The sequence below is a fragment of the Akebia trifoliata genome, chromosome 9 (genome assembly GCF_017979445.1).
Source record: "Akebia trifoliata isolate Shusen 1 chromosome 9, ASM1797944v1, whole genome shotgun sequence".
NCBI lineage: Eukaryota > Viridiplantae > Streptophyta > Magnoliopsida > Ranunculales > Lardizabalaceae > Akebia > Akebia trifoliata.
In genome coordinates this window covers 23,701,558-23,726,359 of record NC_141383.1, presented here as the reverse complement: position 1 = coordinate 23,726,359, position 24,802 = coordinate 23,701,558, and the positions used below count along the sequence as shown (strand labels likewise).

The 24,802-nt window shown below is 33.3% G+C and overlaps 2 protein-coding genes across 7 annotated transcripts; both read right to left on the bottom strand.

Moving 5' to 3' along the window:
- Positions 1 to 128: 128 nt before the first annotated feature.
- Positions 129 to 6,074, bottom strand: LOC147394840 (structural maintenance of chromosomes protein 5-like). 6 transcript variants are annotated; one of them, XM_086454673.1, is made up of 10 exons: positions 5,888 to 6,074; positions 4,069 to 4,144; positions 3,531 to 3,630; positions 2,566 to 2,624; positions 1,964 to 2,045; positions 1,734 to 1,861; positions 1,269 to 1,385; positions 869 to 929; positions 725 to 779; positions 129 to 423 (listed from the first exon to the last, which is right to left on the bottom strand). In XM_086454673.1, exons 7-10 carry the CDS (start codon positions 1,383 to 1,385, stop codon positions 333 to 335), a joined length of 324 nt encoding a protein of 107 aa, XP_086310799.1. In that variant the 5' UTR covers positions 1,734 to 1,861; positions 1,964 to 2,045; positions 2,566 to 2,624; positions 3,531 to 3,630; positions 4,069 to 4,144; positions 5,888 to 6,074; the 3' UTR covers positions 129 to 332. The 6 variants fall into 6 exon arrangements, 2 of the variants coding, with proteins under 2 accessions (XP_086310799.1, XP_086310798.1); XR_015181736.1 differs by lacking the exon at positions 3,531 to 3,630 and having other exon boundaries at positions 869 to 967; XM_086454672.1 differs by lacking the exon at positions 3,531 to 3,630.
- Positions 6,075 to 9,328: 3,254 nt separating this feature from the next.
- Positions 9,329 to 15,989, bottom strand: LOC147394839 (polyamine oxidase 1-like). Its single transcript, XM_086454057.1, has 9 exons — positions 15,834 to 15,989; positions 15,005 to 15,257; positions 14,763 to 14,909; positions 12,050 to 12,296; positions 11,067 to 11,210; positions 10,463 to 10,612; positions 9,881 to 10,135; positions 9,706 to 9,787; positions 9,329 to 9,612 (listed from the first exon to the last, which is right to left on the bottom strand). Exons 1-9 carry the CDS (start codon positions 15,958 to 15,960, stop codon positions 9,533 to 9,535), a joined length of 1,485 nt encoding a protein of 494 aa, XP_086310183.1. The 5' UTR covers positions 15,961 to 15,989; the 3' UTR covers positions 9,329 to 9,532.
- Between the last annotated feature and the right edge of the window lie 8,813 nt (positions 15,990 to 24,802).

Sequence of the window (24,802 nt, the reverse complement as noted above, 5' to 3'; positions counted from 1 at the left end):
AGAACTGATGTCCTACGTCTAAGACTTCAAACATCGGTTATAAACCGATATCTAAAATTGTTATAAATTGATATCTAAATTTTTTTTTTTTTTTTTTTGCTATTTGCCTATTACCCACGATTAAAATAGATCCAAATAGAGAACATCGAGGTTCTCTATCACATTAATTTATACACAAAAAGAGTTGCAATGAGTCATAATTTACAAATCCAAAATTACAATGCATCGATAAATCATTCACAATCATTACACAAGCACAAGTGCTTACAAGGAAGCAATGCCATCACTCCCATCCCTCCCTATCTTCTTTAAGATCCGCATAATGCCCGCAACTACCAATAAAAGAATTCTTTCGTGTCACCACATTGCATACTCTCACGATGAACTTCCGCACCTTCAAAAGAGTGTTTGAAACAAGTGCTCCTAATCAACCAAAGATGATGCAGATAAGCTTCCACTCTCAAAGATGATGCAGATAGCTGTCTAATCAATTATTTCACTATCTATGGAACACAATAAATAGCTATTATTTTACAAAGAATTATTGATGGAAGAATGTGATTCATGTCAATATAGTCGGGATAGAGGTGGTGATGATTATATAGCAAAAATTGTCGTGGGTCATAATGATGATGATGATGATGATGATATAGCAAAATTTGTCACAGGTTATAATTACTAGCACAAATGTAGTAAAAAGTCATTTTCCCAAAATGTGACTCACCTAAATTTCACTTTTATAAGGATCCCAAATTTATCAAATTCCATGTCATGCTCATCTGAAATACATCATAAAAAACGAAATGAAAACCAGGGGAACTGTTTTCGAAGTAAATTTGTTAACAGCCGTGGGAATGAAATTAAGTACCCAATGAAACTTCTCCAGGAACAGCCATCTCTTGGAAGTTTCGACTGAATGTCTCGTTTATCTGAGCAACAAGTTTCTCAAAGTTGGAAGCCAGTTTTCCTGCAAAATCTCTTGGATCAAAAAATTGTTTTTCAAGCAATGACAACTAGTTTACAATTTTACAGATATAGAAAAAGTATATGGATAAAATTTCAGAATAATAAGGAGAGAGAAGACAGAATGGAGAAAAGAAACAACAGGAATAACAGATACTACAATCACCAAAAAATTAAATATCTGTATTTTCACCTTCAGACTGTCTATTTTACTTAAACACCGTTTTGTAGCAATGACTTCTATCTGTAGGAAAATGGTAGGATGGATATCAAACAACTAAACACCCAAAAAATGATAAAATTACCTTACGCTGACGATTTTCATATTCTTCCAAAACATTGTGGTTTAGAAAAAGAATAGAATTTGCTTCAGAAATATTATCTTGAATTGCAGCTTCCAATTCCTCAATAGTACCAGGCATCTGCAATTAGAAAAAGTGCGAAAATAGTGAACATTAAGTTTAAAGGATGCCTAATCCAATTAGGCAGATCCAATTATATTACTTGAAAAATGGTCAAAAAGGAAAACCAAACAGCACAACCTTCAACTATCTAGTTGTAAATATAGGTTCGATCTATGTAGACATTTGCATCCATTACATATTGTTTGAATGGTTAGTTCATGGAAGGCAGGTAAGATTGTGCTATGTACCCACATTAATGTTCACCAAAACTGAAATATAGTGACAGCCACAACTAATGATGTGATGTGGATTGAAAATACAGACTAAAACAAAGTTCATAAATAGTCAAAACCTATGCAGCCTTACCGAAGAATGTGTAGACTCCAGTGGCTATAACAATGGCCTCGATTTCACCTTGCTTGCAAGTGGACCCAGAGAAGACTTCATCACCAGGGTTATTTGTAACTGGTAGGGACTCTCCAGTGCGGGCTTTCCTGTGTTTCATTTTTTTTTTTCAAGCATCATAATAGCTACAATTTCCATGACCCATGATAGATGAAGTGTTATTATTAAAGAAGAAATTGATAAAAGCTTACCCTTAGAGCAATCTTCTTGAACAAGTGATACAATCTATCTTCTCTTCTAGAATATGTTTGAGGATGGAATCCAAATCTTTGTCTACAGTGAACAAGTGATACAATTAAAAGTTGTTAAAATACATAGCATGGATAGAAAGTAATAAACATGTTAGAGGTTGATACAATAAAAAGTTGTTAAAATACATAGAAAAGTTAACATCACCAAAAACAGAATTAAACTTAAAATGAAAGAACAGACGCAAAGGAACACCGCCTCGAATATAAACAACTACTTTTTTAATGAACAACTAATATTTTATTAGAAAGAAATCAAAAGGGTGAGGGGACAAGAGCAGCACTGAGGATAGAAGGTTCCTGAAATTAATATACTGGGTATGGTCGACGAATATTTGATTGTAATCTCTGCTAATAATGACAATCACTCAGCTAGAAACAAAATCCCGTGAAAAGAATTCCTTCAGAATAGAATATTAAAAGCAAATGTCATAATATATGTTTCATAAAATGTTCTACTATACTCTTTGTAAGAGGCAAGTGGGAAAAAACTTGGAATCTATTGGTGATGATTGTCTTCTGAAAGTGACATGGCAGTCACGTACCTTCCAATAACCTTACCAGGGCCTAACTTTGCAAGAGCACGCTCAACTTCTTCACTAACCTGTTTTGCATTCAATGAAAGTAAAAATTAAATAGGAAATACAATAAGCACAAATTCATTGCACCAACTAGACAACTAAATGAAAGAAAACTTTTTTTTTTAATAAATATCAAATCAGAAGAACAATAAGTCAAGTGAAAAAGTAGAAGAAAACACCTAGACACAAAAAATAAATAAATAAAAATAGAACAAAGCAAACAAACACCTCCCTTCATCTCGCCACTACTTACAGATTCTCATATGAAAATGAAGTCCTCAAAAAAGAAAAACCTATATTCTTCAAACAAACTTATCCCAAAAAATAAGACACCTAATAAGGTGATGATTCCGTATCCACTACGCTCTTTCCTTCGGATATATATACGTTCCTCTTCTTCTAGATGCTCCAAAAAAATGTAAGAGAAAGAAAACTCCACAAAATTCTCTAATGTGATCTAAAAGGAGAAGAAATCCAACTTGGGAAGATAAAGCATTGACTTGGTGAATACCCATAGGACACAAAAAGTATGACCAAATAATTCGAACTAAATTGCGATTAATTAGAATATGATTAACAGATGAGAGATGAAATAATCCACAATCAGAATCTTATTAAATGCAGCAAACCAAATGAAAAAGACCACCTTAGAGGGAACTCAAACCCAGATGAAGGATGTAGGGAAAGAGGTTCGAGAATTTGACTGCGATTGAAAGAAGCACATGACTGGAAAATTACATTGCAGCTCTTTACTCCATGACCAAACATTCTCATTTGAAGAACAGATTGGGGTATCAAATCTAAGACTGCCAAGACTAGCTAAAGAATCAACCTACAAGTCATTAAAATTTCTCCTAAAATCAAGGTCCGAAGATGTCTCACCCTTTGCCATGGCACCACGAAATTTTGCATCGGTAAATTTTACTCACCCGGAATAGCACACAACTCATAAAACTGGGATTTAAGAAGGGACTCGCTAAACTCAAAGAGAACTCCCTTGTATCACAGGGCACCAATTCACAGAGCCGCCTGATAGAGGCCACCATATGCAAATTTGAAGGCATAAGCAATCACAAATGTATTCTTTGTATAGAAAGAGGGAAAATATACATTGAGTTAGAAGCAAAGAAAAGTGACAATAAGGAAAAGGAACTGTAAAGTTTCCAAAGATTAGATGGTCCATTTCTAATGTTATGAAAAGTTCATATCTGTGATTCGAGTAGTGCATAATATGTTGATTAAACGACAAGATTGTAATTGTATATTATACTTTTTACAAAAACATTATAAATAAAGGAGGGATCAAAGTATTCGGTCGGCATCATAGTTACTGTCTGCATACTTCACAAAAACACCTTAATATTACGAAAGGAAATGGTACTTTCCAAAAATGTCACGCAACCATTAAAAAAAGAAAGAAGTAAAGAAAACTTGAATAATCACTGTATAAGAGGTTGTTTATCTTACAACTCTGCGAAGAATAGACTCCAATGATGAGCAAAGTTTTTGAAGGCTATCCACCTTGAGAGCCTCCACAATTACACTGCACGGTATATGTCAATAAATATCACTCAAACAGAATAGCTAAAGGTCATACCCAATAAAGCATCCAAAGAAAAAGAACATGCCCAAGCCAACAGAACCAAAAGCCTTCTTAAGAGGTAACTATAGAGCATGAATACTTTTAAGTCCAAACTCAAGTTTCATAAAATTAAGAATACGTGAAAATGAATCGGCAAAAATAACCCAACTTCTTACGAATGTGTCACAACTTGTCGATAACAAACTCGTATATTAGACAACTGATTTTATACACATGCACAAATGCATTTAACTTGGTGAGGCACGTTGTAATAAAATTCGTGTTTTTCTCGTTTTCTTCGTCATATATTACATTATAGCCCAAGTGAAAACCATACTCAACCTTTTATTGATCAAAAGCACATGTTCGACAACTAGGAGTATCTCCCTCACTTGAGTGAGGCCACTCCCAAATTCTGCATGGTAGATCCAGATACTATCACTAATTTCAAGTTATATTTAGATATCTTTATGGGTGTACTAGCTCCTGGGAAGCTTGTATTGTTCTGTTTGTTTCTATTAGTGCTTCTCTGTTTGCCTTGAATACGAAAGGTTGGGTGATTCAAGGAGTGTGTTTGTGTGTGATATGAGATGCTTTTCATCAAGATACAAATGAAAATCATCTATGGTTCCTATCCACTTTCACGTCAAGAAGTGCAATATGAGGTTCTAGCTTGAGGTCACTCCAACATGACTCGTTTTTTTTAAAACCAAAACATTGTAAAGAACATTTAGAAATAGTTATAATTTTTAAAAATTAAAGTCTTCCCCAAGAGACTGGTCAAGGGTCATGGCATCAGTTTTAATCAAATATTCAACAAAACATGTAAGAGGGAATCAATTCAACAAGAAATAAACTCTTCAAAACCCTATCATTCATAATATTGATCAACTAAAAAAGATCTAGGCTAAGAGAGGAATATATGAATCAATCAACATAACTGATCAATCTGAAACACCTAAATATAGCTAATTACAATATAGGCAACAGGGAAAAGAGGGAATCAATAAAGAATCTGATCACCTCAGCAAAGTTGCCTTTATTTTTATTTTTTTTCAAAGATCAAATCAAATTTATTATATCCACCACTTTCATTTAAATTCAACCAAAAAAAAAAACACCAATACAATTTATTCTCCTATCAGAGTAATTATGACAAAAAGTCTCACTTGATTTTTTTTTTTTTGTTTTAAAAAAAACGAAAAAATCCATAGCTCATGACAAGTATTCATCATATAGGGCATCATTTTGTACACTAGAAATCGTAGATCTGACTTTTTTTATTATTTGAAGCAAATGAAAACTACATAAATATTTTTCACATATCAGAAAACAAAATAAAAAGTGTGAAAGAAAAGTAAACATTTTTTATAAGAACAAGCAGCAAATGAGGGGATTGGAGTTGTTGTTAACCTCTTGACATTTAAAAATGATTTATGTCTTCTAGGACAATAACTAAAAAATCCCACAAACATTAACATGAATAGGCAAAACTAGTACATTTAAACCACATTGTTTCTAGTACAAAAGAAAATCAAAAACATCAAAATAAGGTCAAGAGATCTAAGATTGAATCCAATGTAAATCAGAACTGTGAGATAATAGAACTAACAAAAGTGTGTTTAATCACATCTAAAAATCTAAATCTTCAATCCAAATCCCTAATACAATCTATATAAAGAAAAGAGGGATTAGAGAGAGTACCTAGCTCGAGAGATCGATTGAGCGAGCGACTGAGCAAGAGAGAGATGAAATCGAGGGAGAGCGACTGAGATCAAGCGAGCGACTGAGCGAGAGAGACGACCGAGCGAGCGACTGAGCGAGAGAGAGATGAGATCAAGGGAGAGCGACTGATCGAGAGAGAGAGAGAGATGAGATCGAGGGAGATCGAGAGAGAGAGAGAGAGAGAGATGAGATCGAGGGAGATCGAGAGAGACGATCGAGAGAGCGAGAGAGTCGAGAGAGAGGCGATCGAATGAGAGAGAGGCGATCGAGTGAGAGAGAGACGAGAGAGCGACTGAGAGAGAGAGGGATGAGTGAGACAGACGCCTGAGAGAGTTTTACTGCACTTTCGTTCCATCTAAAGAGACGGATATTGGGTCGGATAAAACGGTTATTAAAAGTAAAACGGTTTAATACCGTTTTTTAATAAAAACGGTTTAATACCGTTTTTTAATAAAAACGGCTTAATACCGTTTTAACCTAATGTTCCAATTTTGCAATTTTTTTGTAGTGTATATATATATATATATATATATATATATATATATATATATATGTATGTATATATGGGTCGCGTTCAGCAACAAACATTTTGGCAAAACATTTTTCAAAACATGGGTTAGAGGTTTTGGAATAGGTTGATTTTTGGTGAGGATGATCTCTACGGTGAGGAGATCATCCTCACCAAAAATCAGCCCAGTCCAAAACTTCTAACCCCAGTTTACAAGTTGAAAAATCGTGAACCGTCCATTTTTTTGTAAACCATTTTTGATGAGGTTAGAAGTTTTGGAATGGGCTGATTTTTGGTGATGATGATCTCCTCACCGTAGAGATCATCCTCACCAAACATCAGCCCATTTCAAAACCTCTAACCCATGTTTTGAAAAATGTTTGCCAAAATGTTTGTTGGTGAACATTTCCCTATATATATATATATATATATATATATATATATATATATATATATATATCCCTTTTGGCTAACATTTTGACAAAATATTTTTCAAAACATGGGTTAGAGATTTTGGAATGGGCTGATTTTTGGTGAGGATGATCTCTACGGTGAGATCATTCTCACCAAAAATCAGCCCATTCAAAAACTTCTAGCCCCAGTTTACAAGTTGAAAAATCGTGGACCGTCCATTTTTTGTAAACCATTTTTGATGGGGTTAGAAGTTTTAGAATGGGCTGATTTTTGGTGATGATGATCTCCTCACCGTAGAGATCATCCTCACCAAAAATCAGCCCATTTCAAAACCTCTAACCCATGTTTTGCCAAAATGTTTGTTGCTGAACATTTCCCATATATATATATATAGAGAGAGAGAGAGAGAGAGAGAATGTTAACATCCAAGACCTTATGGGGACGTTAGCATTGTCTAACACTTTATTTTTTCAATAATACCTTTATTCATTTTGTCTTTTAGTAAGAACAAATAGGGTATAATGGTCTTTTACACAATAAATATTTGTTTGTATTGATTGCCAAATCATTTATTACAACAAGACATTTAATTCTAAAGATTAAATGCCCTCAGCATTTATTATGAAAGAGAGAAGTAATATTTAAATAAATAAGTATTTATTATGTAAAAAAGACTAATATACCTCTGTATTTTTCATTAAATTACAAAATACGTAAGGGTATTATTGGAAAAAAAAAGTATTGGAGAATGCTAATGTTCCCATGAAATTTTGGATGTTAGCATGCCCCATATATATTTTTTATATAGTAAAGATAGTTAGGATTTTACATATTACTAGTAAAATTACAAAAATACCCTCGATAAAAGTACCTTTCGACTAGCAAGACACATGGCTTCATTAACAGTACCTCCTTATCAACCCACACTATCAGGCACCCCAAAATCATTGTCATGATTGTCCAAATTTTTTTATTATAGCGAGGAAAAGAGAGTGTGTAGGTCACCAACACATAGTCAATCTGTTTTTTTATATATGAAACACCTTTAGATCTGAGATCCAACATTCATAATTGCATCTTTCAAAAAAAATAAAAAATAAAATAAAATAAAATAAATCATATTTGGGGTCCTATCTAATAACACTAACATACTTCAGTTGTTGATTGTGCAAGCATAATGTATCAATCTATCAAGAACAATGACAGATATTAGAATTAGATTTTGATTTTAGACTTGAGTTATGAGCTTATGATGATTTAAATTCGAGTATTTGGACTAGGCTTGAATGTGGACTTAGTATTAAGTCAAGATATGAATAATAATGAATAAGTTTGGATAAGGAATCGGGTTTGAACTTGAGTCGGTTTATGGATTTAGAATAATGGGTTAAAGATGTGGATATGGAGTTAGATTAAATTAAGAACAAGATTTGGGCATTTAAAACAATATGAGATGATGTATATGTGCATGTATACATGAAGAAATGTATCAAATCATAATTATTATACAACATGGGCTCATTGAAGAATTTTAATCTCTTAATTGAAATCAACTTGAAATTTTAAAATTTTGGACTTTTTGTAATAGATTTGTATAATTTGAGATATCTACACAAACATTACAAAGTCTTGGTTCAAATTATAATCCCAACATCACAAAACTCTTTTTTGATAGGCAACATGTCAAAACCTTGTAACACTCATTTGAATAATTTCAATAATTATTTACAATTATAATTAGGCTAATATACAAATCCAAACCGAAAAATTAGAAATTTAGCAAAATCTCAATCATTGACGTATTTTCTTTATTTTTAATTGAAATGTAATAAGTAAAATTTGGAGCGCCAATAGTGGCTCTCTAAAATAACGAGGGTAATAGTAGAATCGACCCAACTGGGTCAGAGAAAACACAAGCTGCTAGTACTATACTGACAAAAGCGTGCAGTTTAATTCCAACTACTTCTGACATCTCTACCTATCTATAGAGAATTTTGATGATTAGATGTGTTGCCAAAAAGTATAAAATACCATTCAAGTCTCTAATTTCGAACAACCTAGATTAAAGATCTAAAATTTAAAAATGATACAAATTTCATTAAACCTAACAGCCGATATTGAAAGACTACTATCTAGACATTAATCTCTTACTTTTGAAAATCAAAACATCCAATCATTCTCAATGCCAGTCCACTTATTTGTTGACTAGCCATTGACCTCTGTCAATTTGATGAGCAAGCTGTGTTCAAATATCGATGATTAATAAAGAGTTATGAGTCAAATGAATGTTGATCGGGTGGTAATGATTCATCTATTGGTGGAGCAACTTCATGGGCTTGATTGAGGTCTCATGATGGATACATATCTTAACTTTGATTTTGACCATCTCATGGTCTACTACTGTTAACGGAAATACCACTATACGTATGTAATATGCAATTTGGTCGGATAATTTTTATTGGATCCAAGATTTAAACAGAGAGGTTGGTTCTTGGTTCTAAGAAGTTGGTCTAAACTCTCTCCATGAATATGAATGTAAGACACATTTCTTCCAATTACCACCACCAAGAAGATCAAGTAAAAATATTATGGACCTCAAAAACAAACATTGGTTATTCAATCATCTCCATAACAAGGGGTAAGATCACTCTTCATCGTTCAAAATACATAAGGCGACACATAGGTGCAATCGAAACAACACTTTAAGTCCCTTTAGGCTTGACTTCGAACTTGCACATTCTTTTCTTGATACACCCTAACATCATGTTTGCAGAATCAATTCCTGAAAAAAAGAAAGAAAAACACAAGCATTAAAGCTATATTTCGTGTAACTTTTACTGATATATCAATAGATCTGAAGGCCACGAAGACAAACCTGAGAGATAGGCTCCATGTAGAAAACCAGTATAGAGTGCGCTCGTGTGTTCGCCTGTGAAGTAAACCTTCCCAACAGGTGCCTATAAACCAAAAAATAAATAAAAAATTTAGATAACTTCGTAGAGGGTGAATTAGGGCGTTATTGTTTGAGAAACATGAAATATGAGAATTACCTTTAATTGATCATACTCATATTGATCGACCCCAATCGGCCAATTTGAGTATGTGCCTTTGTAGAATCTATTTGACAACCATTTGGGAACAAGTATGTCGGTGGCCTCGGGAACATTCTTTCCGAACATATTCCGTAGGACCTCCATGATCTCCGCCTTGGTCTCGGAATCTGGTTGTTGTTCTATTCTTCTTGACTCCTCGTCTGTTACCGTTACCATAAGGACATTGGATCCAGGATATTCATGCTCAAATTGCTGCGATCCATAACAATGAATCTAAAGCTATTAGAAAACGTGACGTTTTTTATTTTTTTATTTTTTTTTTCTCAAATTGATGCTATATATCTCCATATATTGTTGAATTTTAGAGGTATCATTGAACATATTCTTAAATTCAATTATAGAAGACGTAGTTCTGGATAAAGTGGAATGAAGGAACATTATTAATTAGTTTAGCCGACCCAAATCTTTGGGATAAAGCATTGTTGTTGTTCTTGTTGTCAATTATACATTTGAAATTCAAATATGAAACCATCAACAAAATTGATCAAAGAAAAATAATAAATATTGGGATCGAATTACCTGCCAGTATGTGTAGTATCCGCGCTTATCGTGGGCATACAAGAAAAATTGTGTACCATTGCCTGTGGGCCAGAATCTGTGGGGGAACTTGAGGAATATCTTGGTGTAAATGGCCATATCAAATTCATACAAGGCGAGGATTTTCCAAGACTGTTCACATTAAAAGAAAGAGGAATAAAATAATTAATATTAAAACCAGATATGTTTTAAAAATAATTACACACACACATCATTTTTAGATGAAAGTACTAAAATACCTTTTTTTTTAAATGCTGGTTTGGTATTATTTTTTTTACCATTTCGGTATTCTGACCTTTACAGAAATGGTATTTTTTAAAGTTTGGAATAAAACTGGGTCATTCATTCCCTCAAAACCAAAAGGGTGTAAAAATATTTTTACAATTTAGTCAATAAAAAATTATTGTTTTCATAATTACATTTTTTTTTCTTTTATAAGTTAAATATTTTGAAATCGTATATGGTTACGTAACTATAAAAATAAAAAATAAAAAAATAAAAACTTATATCCATCTGTGTAAAACAACAATGAAAATTAGTCAATTTGGATGAATTGAAAGTGTATTTCAAGGAAGATAAAACTGACCGGCAGATCAGGTTGGAAATCGATGAGATTGGACTGGAGGACACCAATGCTGACGGAGACAATCAGGTACTCGGCTCTGTAGACTAAACCATCTTCCGTTTTAACTATCACTCCACTCGGCGAGTAACGTATCTCCCTTACAACCTAATAGCAACATTTTCGTGAGAATTTCATGAACTCTTCTTTCATGCATGCAATTGCAATGTGAATTTGCCATAAATGTAAACTTTTATGTTATATGTTATGGATAAAAAATTAGTGATCATTCATGTGTCATCTTGAGATATTTACAAGTCGAGACCCTCAACTTATTACTTAAGACGAGTTGTAAGATGAGTTCCCGACCTAATTCTTCACAATGGGTATCACCCAAGTATGAAATTGAAAATCAATTTAGGATTTCATAGAATACCGGACCAATCAATTGCACAAACCCATATTGAGGAAATCCCCAATCTACAAAATTACCTACCTTAGGCTTCCTACGATGAGCCAATTGGGATTATGTGAAATACTAAATTGACTTTCATGTGAATAAAAAAACCTCTCAACGAAATTAGAAGGGATTAACCCACCAATGTGAGTTCATGGACCAAATTACAAAATATCTTATTGTCCCAATAAAATTAAGGGTATTTTAGAAACACCACTGGTTAAATTGATGATATTAGGTTTACCCCCTTGCAAAAATGCAAGATTAGGTTTAACTTTGACCGTAAGTCAATGTTGCCTTTTCTTGATGATTAAACAAATGAAATTATGATTTTTTTTTTTTTCAAATTTTGGTTTAGTAATTTTAGTATATGAAGAGCATTTTGTAAAAAAATAATTCAATGTTAAATCATCAAAAAAATAATAATAATACACAACATTGACTTAAGGTAAGGGGTTACACCTAATATCACCAATTTAGCTGGGTGGTATTTTTAAAATGCCCTAAAATTAAATAAAATTTATAAATAATTTATAATAAGGTGCTCCACCTGATTAAGCTTGAGTCTAGGATCTGTAATTACTCCAGCTTCATTAGTTTTAAGAAACTGACTTGCTACATAGTGAACTACAGTCTCATAACCCCTTGGGTCCGCTACAAAGTAGCTGTCTTCTCCAAAATTAGCAAATGTTGCCATTGGCAATGTGGTAAGCAGACTTGTTATCCGCGGTGGCTCTGCAGACTCAAAATCATATTTGGAGTAATCGATTGCCATCTCGAGTGGCGTCGATGGAACTCTGCAATATTTTTAACTCATCAAAATGCAATCCAACTCTTTTTTTTTTAAACTCAAAAAGCCACTAAGATTATCAAAATGTAAGAAGTATGATCATCAGTGGGCCCACCAGATGATCAAATTGAGAAAATGCTTACTTATCTACCCATTTGTTTCCCACAATAATGCCTATATACAGTAAAACAATTATTTTCATTTCTTGTTTTATGAGAAACTAGACTTCCTGTCTCATCAATGTTTTGTCCATCCTGCTATAACAAATTAAATCTACATTTACAAAGGGTCTGGATTATTGGGTGGGAAAATATTCCTCAACTGGACCCCACAATAGAAATCATATTTCTCCAGCTCTCTTTAGCACATCTTCCCATGTTTTTTTTTGTTTTTTATTTTTTTTAGGAAATCCAAATTTAGGGTCCAGAGATACTATTGCCTCACCAAATTTTACTAAGGACACCAATTCCTATAAATCACCGAAGAATTGCACACAGTTGGTGTGGCGTTAGTAAAAACTGGTGTGGCAATAGCAACTCTCTAGTTTTTAATTATCAAATATTATTTACATCAGTCCTTCACCTTGAAAGTTTCCTTTAGAGAGAGGTTATATTCTACCATACCAACCTTTATTTGTTTATGTTTTTATAATAAATCAATTAATAAAACTAAATACGGCTTCTGAGATCAGAACATGGTGAAAAATTGGCACTCCAGGATTTTTGGGTAAGAGGAAATTTCGGGAAAAAAATGGGCAAAAGTCTGTGATATATATATATATATAGGGAAATGTTCAGCAACAAACATTTTGACAAACATTTTGGCAAAACATTTTTGAAAATATGGGTTACAGGTTTTGGAATGGGCTGATTTTTGGTGAGGATGATCTCTACAGGGAATAGATCATCATCACCAAAAATCAGTCCATTCCAAAACTTCTAACCCATCAAAAATGGTTTACAAAAAATGGACGGTCCACAATTTTTCAACCTGTTAACATGGGACTAGAAGTTTGGAATGGACTGATTTTTGATGAGGATGATCTCCTCACCGTAGAGATCATCCTCACCAAAAATCAGCCCATCCAAAACCTCTAACCCATTTTTGAAAAATGTTTTGCCAAAATGTTTGTCAAAATGTTTGTTGCTGAAAGGGACCCATATATATATATATATATAGAGAGAGAAATGTTCAGCACCCTAAGTTTTACCACACACTTTAACAAACGTTTTTTGTCCTACATGGGTTATAAGTTTTAGAATGGGCTGATTTTTGATGAGGATGATCTCTATGATTAGAAGATCATCCTCCCCAAAAATCAGCCCATTCCGAAATGTTTAACCCCATGTTTACACGTTGAAAAATCGTGGACCGTTCATTTTTGTAAACCATTTTTGATGGGGTTAGAAGTTTTGGAATGAGCTGATTTTTGGTGAGGATGATCTTTTCACCATAGAGATCATCCTCACCAAAATCAGCCAATTCCAAAACTTCTAACCCATGTAAGACAAAACACGTTTGTTAAAGTGTGTGGTAAAGCTTAGGGTGCTGAACGGGACCCATATATATATATATATATATATATATATATATATATATATGGAAATGTTCAGCACCCTAAGTTTTACCACACATTTTAACAAATGTTTTTTGTCCTACATGGGTTATAAGTTTTGGAATGGGCTGATTTTTGGTGAGGATGATCTCTATGATTAGAAGATCATCCTCCCTAAAAATCAGCCCATTCCGAAATGTTTAGCCCCATGTTTACACGTTGAAAAATCGTGGACCGTCCATTTTTTGTAAACCATTTTTGATGGGGTTAGAAGTTTTGGAATGAGCTGATTTTGGTGAGGATGATCTCCTCACAATAGAGATCATCCTCACCAAAAATCAGCCCATTCCAAAACTTCTAACCCATATAAGACAAAAACACGTTTGTTAAAGTGTGGTAAAACTTAGGGTGCTGAACGGGACCCATATATATATATATATGTGTGTGTGTGTGTGTGTGTGTATTTCATATATCAAACATAATATTTAATAAAATTACAAAGTTTACATTATAAAACTGTATTTTTTATAAAATAAAATAATAAAAAAAACAAAACTTTTCCTAATAAACACAAAAATATATTTTTCAAAATTTTGGGACTTAGGATTAAATTTCCCATTGAAAAAATTGTGAATAAATCATTCAGAAGCTCTTCCATTTCTTTTCTTTTTTCTACTCAAGTTATAAAAGCTCTTTGAGCTTCAAAGGTGTCCATTATGAGAGAGAATAAATCCAAGGTTGGCCCCCTCATATTTTTTGCGTCTTATCTTCTTATTTGGTGTGTTATATATAATAACATTAATTGGTTTATTATTAAAAAATGAGGTTGGTGTGGGACTGTTACCTCTCTTTTTCTTTCTATTATTAAAAATGTTCACAGTGCAATATCAATTTTAAATGCAAATGGAGGAGCTTAACTTGTTCATAAGGCGTTGAGAGGTTAAGATGGAGATGTCATTAAGCTTCTTTGCAGCCAAAGACAATGAAACGTTGGTGCTGAACTCCTCGAGCTCATCGGCCATTTCGTAAGCTGCATGAGCTTCCTCTTCCTTGTAAAGTCCACCACTGTAAATACACACAAAAAGAACACAATTACTTCCTCATGAGTTTAAATTTACAATTTTAAATTAATGGGTGCAACTATAGTGTATCATACATACAATTGTTGATATATGTTAGAAGAAATGTTCTCCCAATCAGAGTAGAAGGTCTTGAGCTTTAGCTTTTTGGCTATTGGCCATATGGGATTTATATTAGAAGAAGATCCAACTCCTTCTACCCAGTTGGCTCCAAGCTCTACTGATATCCCAGCAAAGTTGGTTTTCTTAACACGGCCACCAATCCGATCTGTCGCTTCTAGTATCAAGATATCCTTTATTCCTGAATCCGAAAGTGTCTTTCCCGCTGATAACCCTGATAATTAAATCCGAGATATAAATTATGAGTAAGTTTAAAATGTAATGTATTATAATGATGATGTTGTGGCTTTTGTACAAGAAATAAGGTCTATAACGTCGGCCAGGAGAAATCGAGGATGTCCAATGTATTGGAGGACATGAGATTCTCGTATGGATGTGAAGATTAAAACCCAAAAAATGGATTGAGGTGGCGACACACAAGGTAAGGCAGAGATGCTAGTTTGCTAACTTGGTTAAAGACTGTAAGTGTTGATGTCACAACCTGGGTTCTAAAAACCAGCCTTCACTTACTAATTATTGACCATTAATCTCGTTTGCCTACATTTTGATAATAATAAATAAATAAAAAACTACTCATTTTAATACAAAATTGTAGTACAAATATAAATCCTTAATGTTTTCGAACATTAAATTATGATACAAAATGAGATTAAAATCCCCTCCAATGACTAGATCAGAAGTAATGTATCATTTGCGGCCATCTGGTATAACTACATTACTCAAAGTTAATGGTTTTTACAACCAAAAAATCTTACCTAAACTTTAAGAAAAAAAAAAGTTCAACACCTACCTGACATTCCGGCTCCAACGATTATGACAGTCGGAGTAGGCTTCAAAGCCTTGGACTCAGGCAACAGGGTTGCGACCACCAAGACAGTGACAAGGACTACTAGGGTTACTCTCTCCATAGTCACCATTTTTTTCCTTCTCTATATCTCATCACACTAACCCCAACACTTATTTATAATGGGAAGGTTCATATACTTTATCTCCTAATGTTTCACGAGGAAACATTTTAATCCATATATTTATGCTTTAAAACGTGCACTCTACTCTCTTTTAAGTATTTTATTACAAAAATAAATAAAAAAGTAGCTCATATGCATACTTTGGCACCAATCAAGTATTTGGATAACTATGTAGGGTTAGGTCAGCTTATTAATTTTAAAAAATATTTAAAGAAATATTCTTTGTTAGAGAAAATGATGCATCATATTATGATACATGAGATACATTGTAACATATCAATGTATCTCATCTCAAAAGAAAAACCCGTTTTGATATCATGATAAATTTGAAAGTCCAACTCAAAATCAATTGGCAAATGGTCCAAAATTTATAAGGAGTGAGATACGACAATTTGTGTTCAAAGTGGAGCTAAACTCAACATTTATCATTGGTTTTGAAAATTAATAATGACTACTACAAACTATAACATCTTTCGAGTTCTATAACACCCTTTTTTCAAATTACATTATTTCATCAAAAGTGTGTGTAAAATTATTTCCTTGCTTGAGTTAAGATTTAATTTATGATATAGTTAAATATTGAAGTATAATTCATGTTGCCGACCAAATAGTTGGATTAGGTGTGGACGCTAATAACGATGACGCTCAATAGAATTAAAATATACATTAGTCTGTAAAAGTTTTCGTTTTTGATTCTCAATGGACCATTGGAGATTTGATAATTTCAATAATTCCTTACATATGGATCTTACAAATTAGCTTTGTAATATAAAAATTATATTCTGTGAGCAATTATACTCTTATTTGTGGTGGGATAGGTATTATAAAAAGTGGAAAATAAATAAGAAAAAAAAAAATTCAAAGATGAATTTATCCTTTTAATTATTATAAGATTAAAGAGTGGAGGACTTCTTTTCCAAATAAAGAAAACTTTGCATCAATGGGATCTCTATAGAGAAGTTATCAAATAAAACATGCCGGTCAAAAAGAAGAAAAAATTAATCAGTTTGATACAATTATTTAACTTAATATACTCAATAAAGGATATATTCCTCTCCATTATTTAAGAAAGTCCGAAGTGGGTGTTGGTGATATCCAACGCATCGATGTTGCCAAATAGTGCTACATGGCATCATTAATCCCTCCAAAAATAAGCCCCACAAGTGAATCTAACCATCGGATTTGAGCATTTTTACCAAGAATTACAGTTTGTGTGTGTGTGTGTGTGTGTGTGTGTGTGTGTGATCAAGACTTGTTGAAGTCCATGATGGTTGAGATGCTCAAATCTAGTGGATTGAGTCATCCCTCAGTCTTTTTCTTTTTTTGATATTGCGGAGTACCCTCAGACCTGTTGGGATGGGACTAATCCTTATGATCACAAGTCTTGATCTCACAAGATTTCCTAACTTGCAATACAGTAGAACAGGAGGCCACCAATTTCGACCACATGACCAAAGGGAGTAAACCTAATTGATGAAAATTTAAGAAATACCTAACAATTTTCTCCAAAGTGGTGAAGAATTGTATAATTTGTACAAATCTTTCCATTTTCCAATTCGATCCCCTTTAGCTAGTTTCAAGGTTGTAAGTCACCAAAAGTGTGGGCCAAAATTTAATTGATCAATGGGTCCAAAAGCGTGGCCATGTAATAAATAAGGACATATATTTATGCTTTTGTACACGCGGCTGATGTGGCAAAGGCACACATTCGCAAAATCTTTTTCCTTGTGTATCTCGAAGAAAAAGATCTATGATTTTGTGGCAAGAGCACGTCAACCACGTATGATTTACCACATGCATTCATCACAACTCTTCTGTGAAGGGAGACATAAAAAACGAGTGTCACGTTATCACGACTCAAATAAAAAACCCTTTCTTGAAGATCTCCCTGAGATTTTCCAGCAAGTTTCATCAAATATCAAATTATTGCATGATAAGAAAATATAGAAAACAATTGTAAAATATTTAGAAAGTCAATTCAAACACATGAGCATAATACATGGCACGTGGCACGTGCTCCTACTAATTCCAATAGAGGCACCAACACGAAGTTAAAGGTTTTTTTTTTTTTAAAGATTATCTGAGTTAAAGCAGATTCAAACCAGCTACAACCTCGCATATGGCATCCCCCCCTTATCCTAGAGGATAAGTCATGTTGAACGTAGTTTTACTATTTAAACAGCAATTAAACATAATAACACCCGACAGAAGCTAAAGTTAAGACAAATTTATTGGAAATCGTTGAAAATAGAGTAATTTAGATATGCCCCCTACGTTATGGCAAATATTTGAGAGACCCTGTGTTTTGGAACTGATGGTATACCTCCATTGACCTCAGTCTACTCTGGAATATTTTTATATAATGATCTAAGTATACTCATCTTCAACCTTAACTAAAAAAACTTGATAATCTTCTTGCAAAATTGATTAGCTTCAAGCTTTTCAACCTAAACCTTATCTTTGACTTCATTTTCACTATTTTTTTTTATTTATGGGTAAGCTGGACTTGGACTCATGATCTCAAAGTTGCTTAGCAATTTGTGAAATAAACTGAGTTATGGATCTAAGTCTATTTATAATATATTTTTTTTCAACCGAAAATCCATCATCTTTTGCTTCCCAAAAATAACTTATCTTTCTATTGAGATTTAAAGGTTGAAGGAAATATCATAGTGAAAACAGCTATTCCGGAATCTATGTTGAACCACCCAGAACATTATTTACATATAGTTTTAGTTTCTTAGGATTGGTTCCAATACTGGAATAGATAGGCTATAACTTGGATAGCATAGTCACAATTTTTTGAAAATTTTGGTGACAATTCAGAGAAAAAATAAAATAAAAGGGGTTTGACAAAAATTGCAAATTGGAATCTAAACTTTGTTATTATATTTGAAACTAGGGAGATCTTGTTGTGGTTTGTGGAGCCTGATAGTACTGGTCAACAAGGAGGTACTATAAATCTAGAAACGCGTTCATGTCGGTCGAGCTCGTTGGTAGGTGTGATGGGGGTTCAGGGGCAAAGTCCTTAAAAGAAAATTTTCAAGGGTATTTTCATAATTTCTCCAATATTATGTGAAATATTAGTTAGATTTCCTGAGATATTTATATTTCTCATTTTTTGGTGAAAGGTTATAATTTGTAATTACGAGTTTTATTTTAATAGTGGAATCCATGTGATTCATGGACATGCCCCAGTCTTGAGGGAACTATGTAACATCTTTGTGTGATTGCATCTTGTCTTGTGTTTGTTTTTCAATTCGTTTTCTTGGTTCAATTGAACGTGTTTTTCTTAACAGATCTTCATGTAAGTCATATATCAGAATAGAAGGAAATATATATATATATTTGTTAAAACTCAAACTTGAATTCAACGAAGTTATGATTTACTAGCCAAACTGTATAGTAATCATGTTTTCCATGGGCATACAAGACATCTATCACAACATATAACGAAATGTGCTTCACTGCAACTTTAGTGTTCTTATTGCTTATTGGAAGGGTTTATTTTATAAGTGGGCGTCACAATCATCTTGTTTTTTGTTTAATTTTTTATTATTGATCGGTAAGTTGAGGCTATAGAGGGCCCCACCCTTATACTAAAAGTTACTAATTCCAAACATAACAAAGATTTATATCCTCCAACAGGATGTTATACAGCTCCACAAGAGTATTAGAAGAATTATAAAAAACAGGGCTATCATGAATAGCTCCTCTTCTAGCTAACCAATCCGTCGCTTTATTTGCTTCTTGCCACTTAAACTTCAACTTAACTAAGTTAAACACCTCATAGTGTTTTTGATATCTTTGACTAAGCTGAGCACTCTCCAAGGCATATTCCATTATTCCTTAATACCCTTAATAGCCACTAACGAATCTGAATTTATGATTACATCCGAGTACCCCCTGCGTTCCAAGATGCTGCAATCCAATTAGAATTGCTTCTATTTCAACAACAATAATATTCGTATAGTTTAAACGACGCATCCCAATAGTAAGCAGCTCACCCTTATAATTTCTAACAATAAATCCATTTCCAACCGACCCATCTGTGCTCAACTTTATCACTCCCAATGGTGGAGAAATCTAGCAAGTAGCAACGGTTTCCTTTGATTTAAACGTGCCATTACAACCCCAACTCTGAATCAAACTCATACTATCAGCATTTGACGTCTTCAACCTTTCACATTTACCACACACATCAGCCATAATAATCCTACATAACTGCTGTACATTCAGCTCTTTGTCATCGAATATTCAGTGGTTACGCTCCCGCCAAATATGATAAATTATGGAACATAACATTAAGCTAAGAATCTTAGAACACGGTTGATTACTAATGTTTACAACTTTCTCTTCAAGCATTCCCACTATTACTTTATCAATTATAGCCCAATCCAGCACTCCCAACTATAGTTGCATTCGAAGAATAGATGTTCATTTTCCTCTGCATCATTTCGACATAGAACACATCTAGAAATCAGCATAAGACCCCGTTTTCTAAGATTTTCTATTATAGGTAGATTTCGGTTCATTGCAATCCAAGCTATAACCGAATGCCACGGTATTTTCATCTTGTTTTATATAATTTTGTACCGCGTAACCTTCTTATCATGTCCTCTAATCGTATTCCAGGTTAACTTCAATGTACATTTCCCATTCACATTCTCCTTCCACACAATTCTATTTTCTTCATTCAGCCACGGAGGATGATGAACTTCAACCTAATCTGCAATTTTCGCTAGCCTCATATCATCTCTGATAAAAACTTTCCAACCATCTTTCCCAGCAAAATCAGAGACCATAACTTCGAGATTGCTATTCATACGTGAAGTAGACCTTCTCTCGAATTGGTCAATCAATGGACCACCTTCTAACTAAGGGTCAGTCCAAAAGGAAGTGTTAGTCCCATCACCTACCAAAAATCAGATATGATTTCTAGTAAAGTCTCGAACCTTCATAATACCTCTCCAAACCCAAGAGGAATCGTTTTGGAGGAATACATCTCCAAATGATGCCATGACTGACATATCTTTTACGCATCCATTCACTCCACAAACTATTGTTATTGATTATTTTCCAAAATAATTTCATTAGACCAATAGTATTCCAATCTTTCATCCTTCTAATACCAAGTCCACCTTCTTTAAAAGGTCTCGACACATTTTAGATCAACTAACTGAAAGAACTGATTTTCTAGATGAGGAACCATTTCAATCATCTTGTTCATGGTGCATATCTCATAGGTTTGTCTTATTAAGAAAATATTAAAGCAATCGAACCAAGAAATTAATTGGAAAAAAATATTCAAATCATACAGAGAACACAAATATTTGACGTGATTTCATCAAGGTTGAGGTACACCCACAGATCACACCAATTCTAGCATGAAAAGAAAACTTGCAATTACAAATTACACCTTTGCATAAAAAAAAATTATATTTTATATAAGGGAATGCTAATGTCCGAGACCTTATGAGTTCGTTAGCATTCTCCAACACTTTATTTTTTTAATAATATCCTTATTCATTTTGTCCTTTAGTGAAAACAAATAGGAGTATGATAGTCGTTTACACAATAAATATTTGTTTGCATTGATTGTCAAATCATTTATTGCAACAAGACAATTAATTTTAAAGATTAAATGCCCTTAGCATTTATTATGAAAGAGAGAAATATTAATTAAATAAATAAGTATTTATTGTGTAAAAAGACTAATATACCATTATCTTTTTCACAAAATTACAAAATAGATAAGGATATTATTGAAAAAAAAAAAGTATTGGAAAATGCTAACATCCCCATGAGGTTTTGGACGTTAGCATTCCCCATATAAAGATAGCTAGGATTTTACATATTACTAGTAAAATTACAAAAATACCCCTGATAAAAGTAACTTTCGATAAAACCCTTTCAACTAGTGGGACACATGGCTTCATTTACAGTACCTCCTTATCAAACCACACCATCAGGCACCCCAAAATCATTGTCATGATTGTCCGAATTTTTCGATTACAGTGAGGAAAAGAGAGTGTGTGGGTCACCAACACCTAGTCTTTTTTTTTTATATGAAACACCTTTAGATTTGAGATCCAACATTCATATTTGCGTCTTTCAAAAAAATAAAAAACAAAAGTTCCTATCTGGGGTCCTACTCTAGTAACACTTACATGTTGCAGTTGTTGATTTTGCAAACATAATGAATCAATCTGTCAAGAAAAGTGACAGACATTGGGTCCTTCATGTAAAAGAGTTCAAGACAGCACATCATTTCTTAAGATAATTGTTAAAAGAGTGATCTAAATTACTATTGAAGGTACCAGGAAAGAAAACCCATAGATCCGAGGTTGTTGAAATTGATAGAGTATTAGATAGGATGCATTGTAAGGATGTTTATATTGAACTACTATATAATGATCCACCAATTTTATATACCATTTTTTAGAGGTGTCAATTGAGCCCGCTAGCCAGGCCAGTCCAACAAAATAAGGGTTTGGGCCTTCAATTTGAGCCCGCAAGGGTAGGGCCAGACTCAATGATTTTCAACCCGTCAAATCTGGGTTGTATTAGGCCTACTATACCTCATCGAAATATCCAGAATATAATTAATTAGACATTTTTATTTTTTCAAATAAAACTTAGATAAGATTAAAATATACTGTATAATTACAATTTAACTCTCATCTATAATAATTATAGTTTGATAGAACAATAATTTGAATTCAAGTGGATAATCTTAAAACACCCTCAATTTATTTTTTTCATTTAAAGCATTGAATTCTAGTAATTTTATTTGGCACGAATCTGGCCGAGATTGTTGGGCTTAATTGACTTAGGCCTGATAGAGATATAAGACTGGGCTAGTGCCCACCTCTTTAGGGCCAGGTGAGGACTCAAACCTAGCCCAGCCCCAACCCGCTATAGCGTCAACATTGTGTAAAATTGTGAGTGTACATTGGGTCTCTCTCCCTCTCTCTTTTTTCTTGTCAAACAAGACTAATGGCAGGAGTTGGCCTAGTGGCAAGTCCTGCTTGATAAGCTCCTTAGAAAGGGTAGGTCAAGTGTTTGAAACCTTACGAAATAATAAATTCTTTAGGATCACCCTCCAAGGTCCGGTTAACCCTCAACTCAACCAGTTGCAAGTAGGATTTTTCAAGTGGGCGGTGCATATGACCGTGGGATTAGTCTCACCCGAAGGGTGGGGATACTCACAATAAGTAAAAAAACAAATGATTAATAACTAGTAATTAATAGGTGAAGGCAAGTTTAATTTTGAATTCACATCAAAGTCCTAAATTTAAATTAAAAATCAATTGTGAAAATTCAATATAGATATATATATATATATATATATATATATATATATATATATATAAAAATTGACTTTCATTCATGTGACATCAGATCATGTTTTTAGATGCTAGATAGAAATGAGGTCACAAATTTTTCCCGAGTAAGGGAAGTACTTTTCTCTGGATCCCATAAGGATGGGGTTAAGAAACTTTCCTATTACCGCACGAATTTTTTTTGCTCACGTGCATTTTCTTCATGGGATCCGGAGTTGACCAATCACATAAGCCCGTGTGTATTGAGTATCTTCCATTTACAAATTCCCTTGTTAGGCTCAACCTACATCCTTTGAACATCTCCGACCGGCTTTCAAATGTCGAGGTCTTCTTCAAATTTGGAGGTGGGGGTCAAAAAAACATGCTCCAACCGGCCTTAAAATTTGGAGTCACCTCTATAACACTCTTCACTCCCCCAAATTTGGAGGACTTGAGAATTTTTGTACGAGGCCTCTAAAACACTATTCACTTTATGTGGATGTGGTCTTTTAACCAATTTATTTATATCTTTTTTTTTTTATTTAATGTTTTATTTTTAATTAATCAACTCATCCACAAAATATTAAATATGTGTACGTATTTATATTAAAAACTATATTGAAATACAATGTTAACCGTATGGATATGCAATTCATCCTTTGTTGAACATACATATCAAAAATGAGCTTGATCGGAGATGTGTATCTATTAGTGCTAATTAATTTTAAAATAAAATAAAATCTAATGGTTAATAAATCATTCATAAATCAAAATGAATAATATTTTAAATGAGTAAATAGTGTTTTAGAGAAGGGGTGGGTTGGAGTTTTAAAAAAAAAAAAAAAAACACTTTAGAGGAGAGAGAGTCCTTCAAACATAGAGTAGATGCTTTATTATGGAGGAGAATTATAGAGGAGTGGGTTGGAGAAGCTCTTTGCAAGTATTCTTCAAATGTTTTTAAGAACGATTAGTCTCTGTCTACGTTGGATGCACACGTCAAACATATATGCCCACCTCTAATATGTTAGCGATAATTGAAGCATGAGATTTGCTATTGGCACCCAACTTTTATTTATTACACCTCAATTTCTTAAATTATTTGTCACACCCCAATTAAAGATTAAAACACACTCTTCAAACCTATGTTACCTGATTCGTGGATTTGCTAGGTTCAAATTCGGGTTCGTGGTTCATCAATTAAAAGTGAACTTGATTCGTAGTGATAGACAAAGATGAGGGTATTTGAAGGTTGAAGTGATGACTAAGGGAAAAAAGATGTTGAAGATGATATTTTTTGAAAAGAAAAAAAATCTACATTTTTCTCTTTATAAGTTGAAGAAGAGGGTATTTGGTCAATTTTCATTAGTCTATTAATATATACTAAGGTCAAATGGGAATTCAATCAATTTGTAAAATCAAGGGGATGTCTTAAATATTATTAATATGTGGAGGGGGATAAATAAATA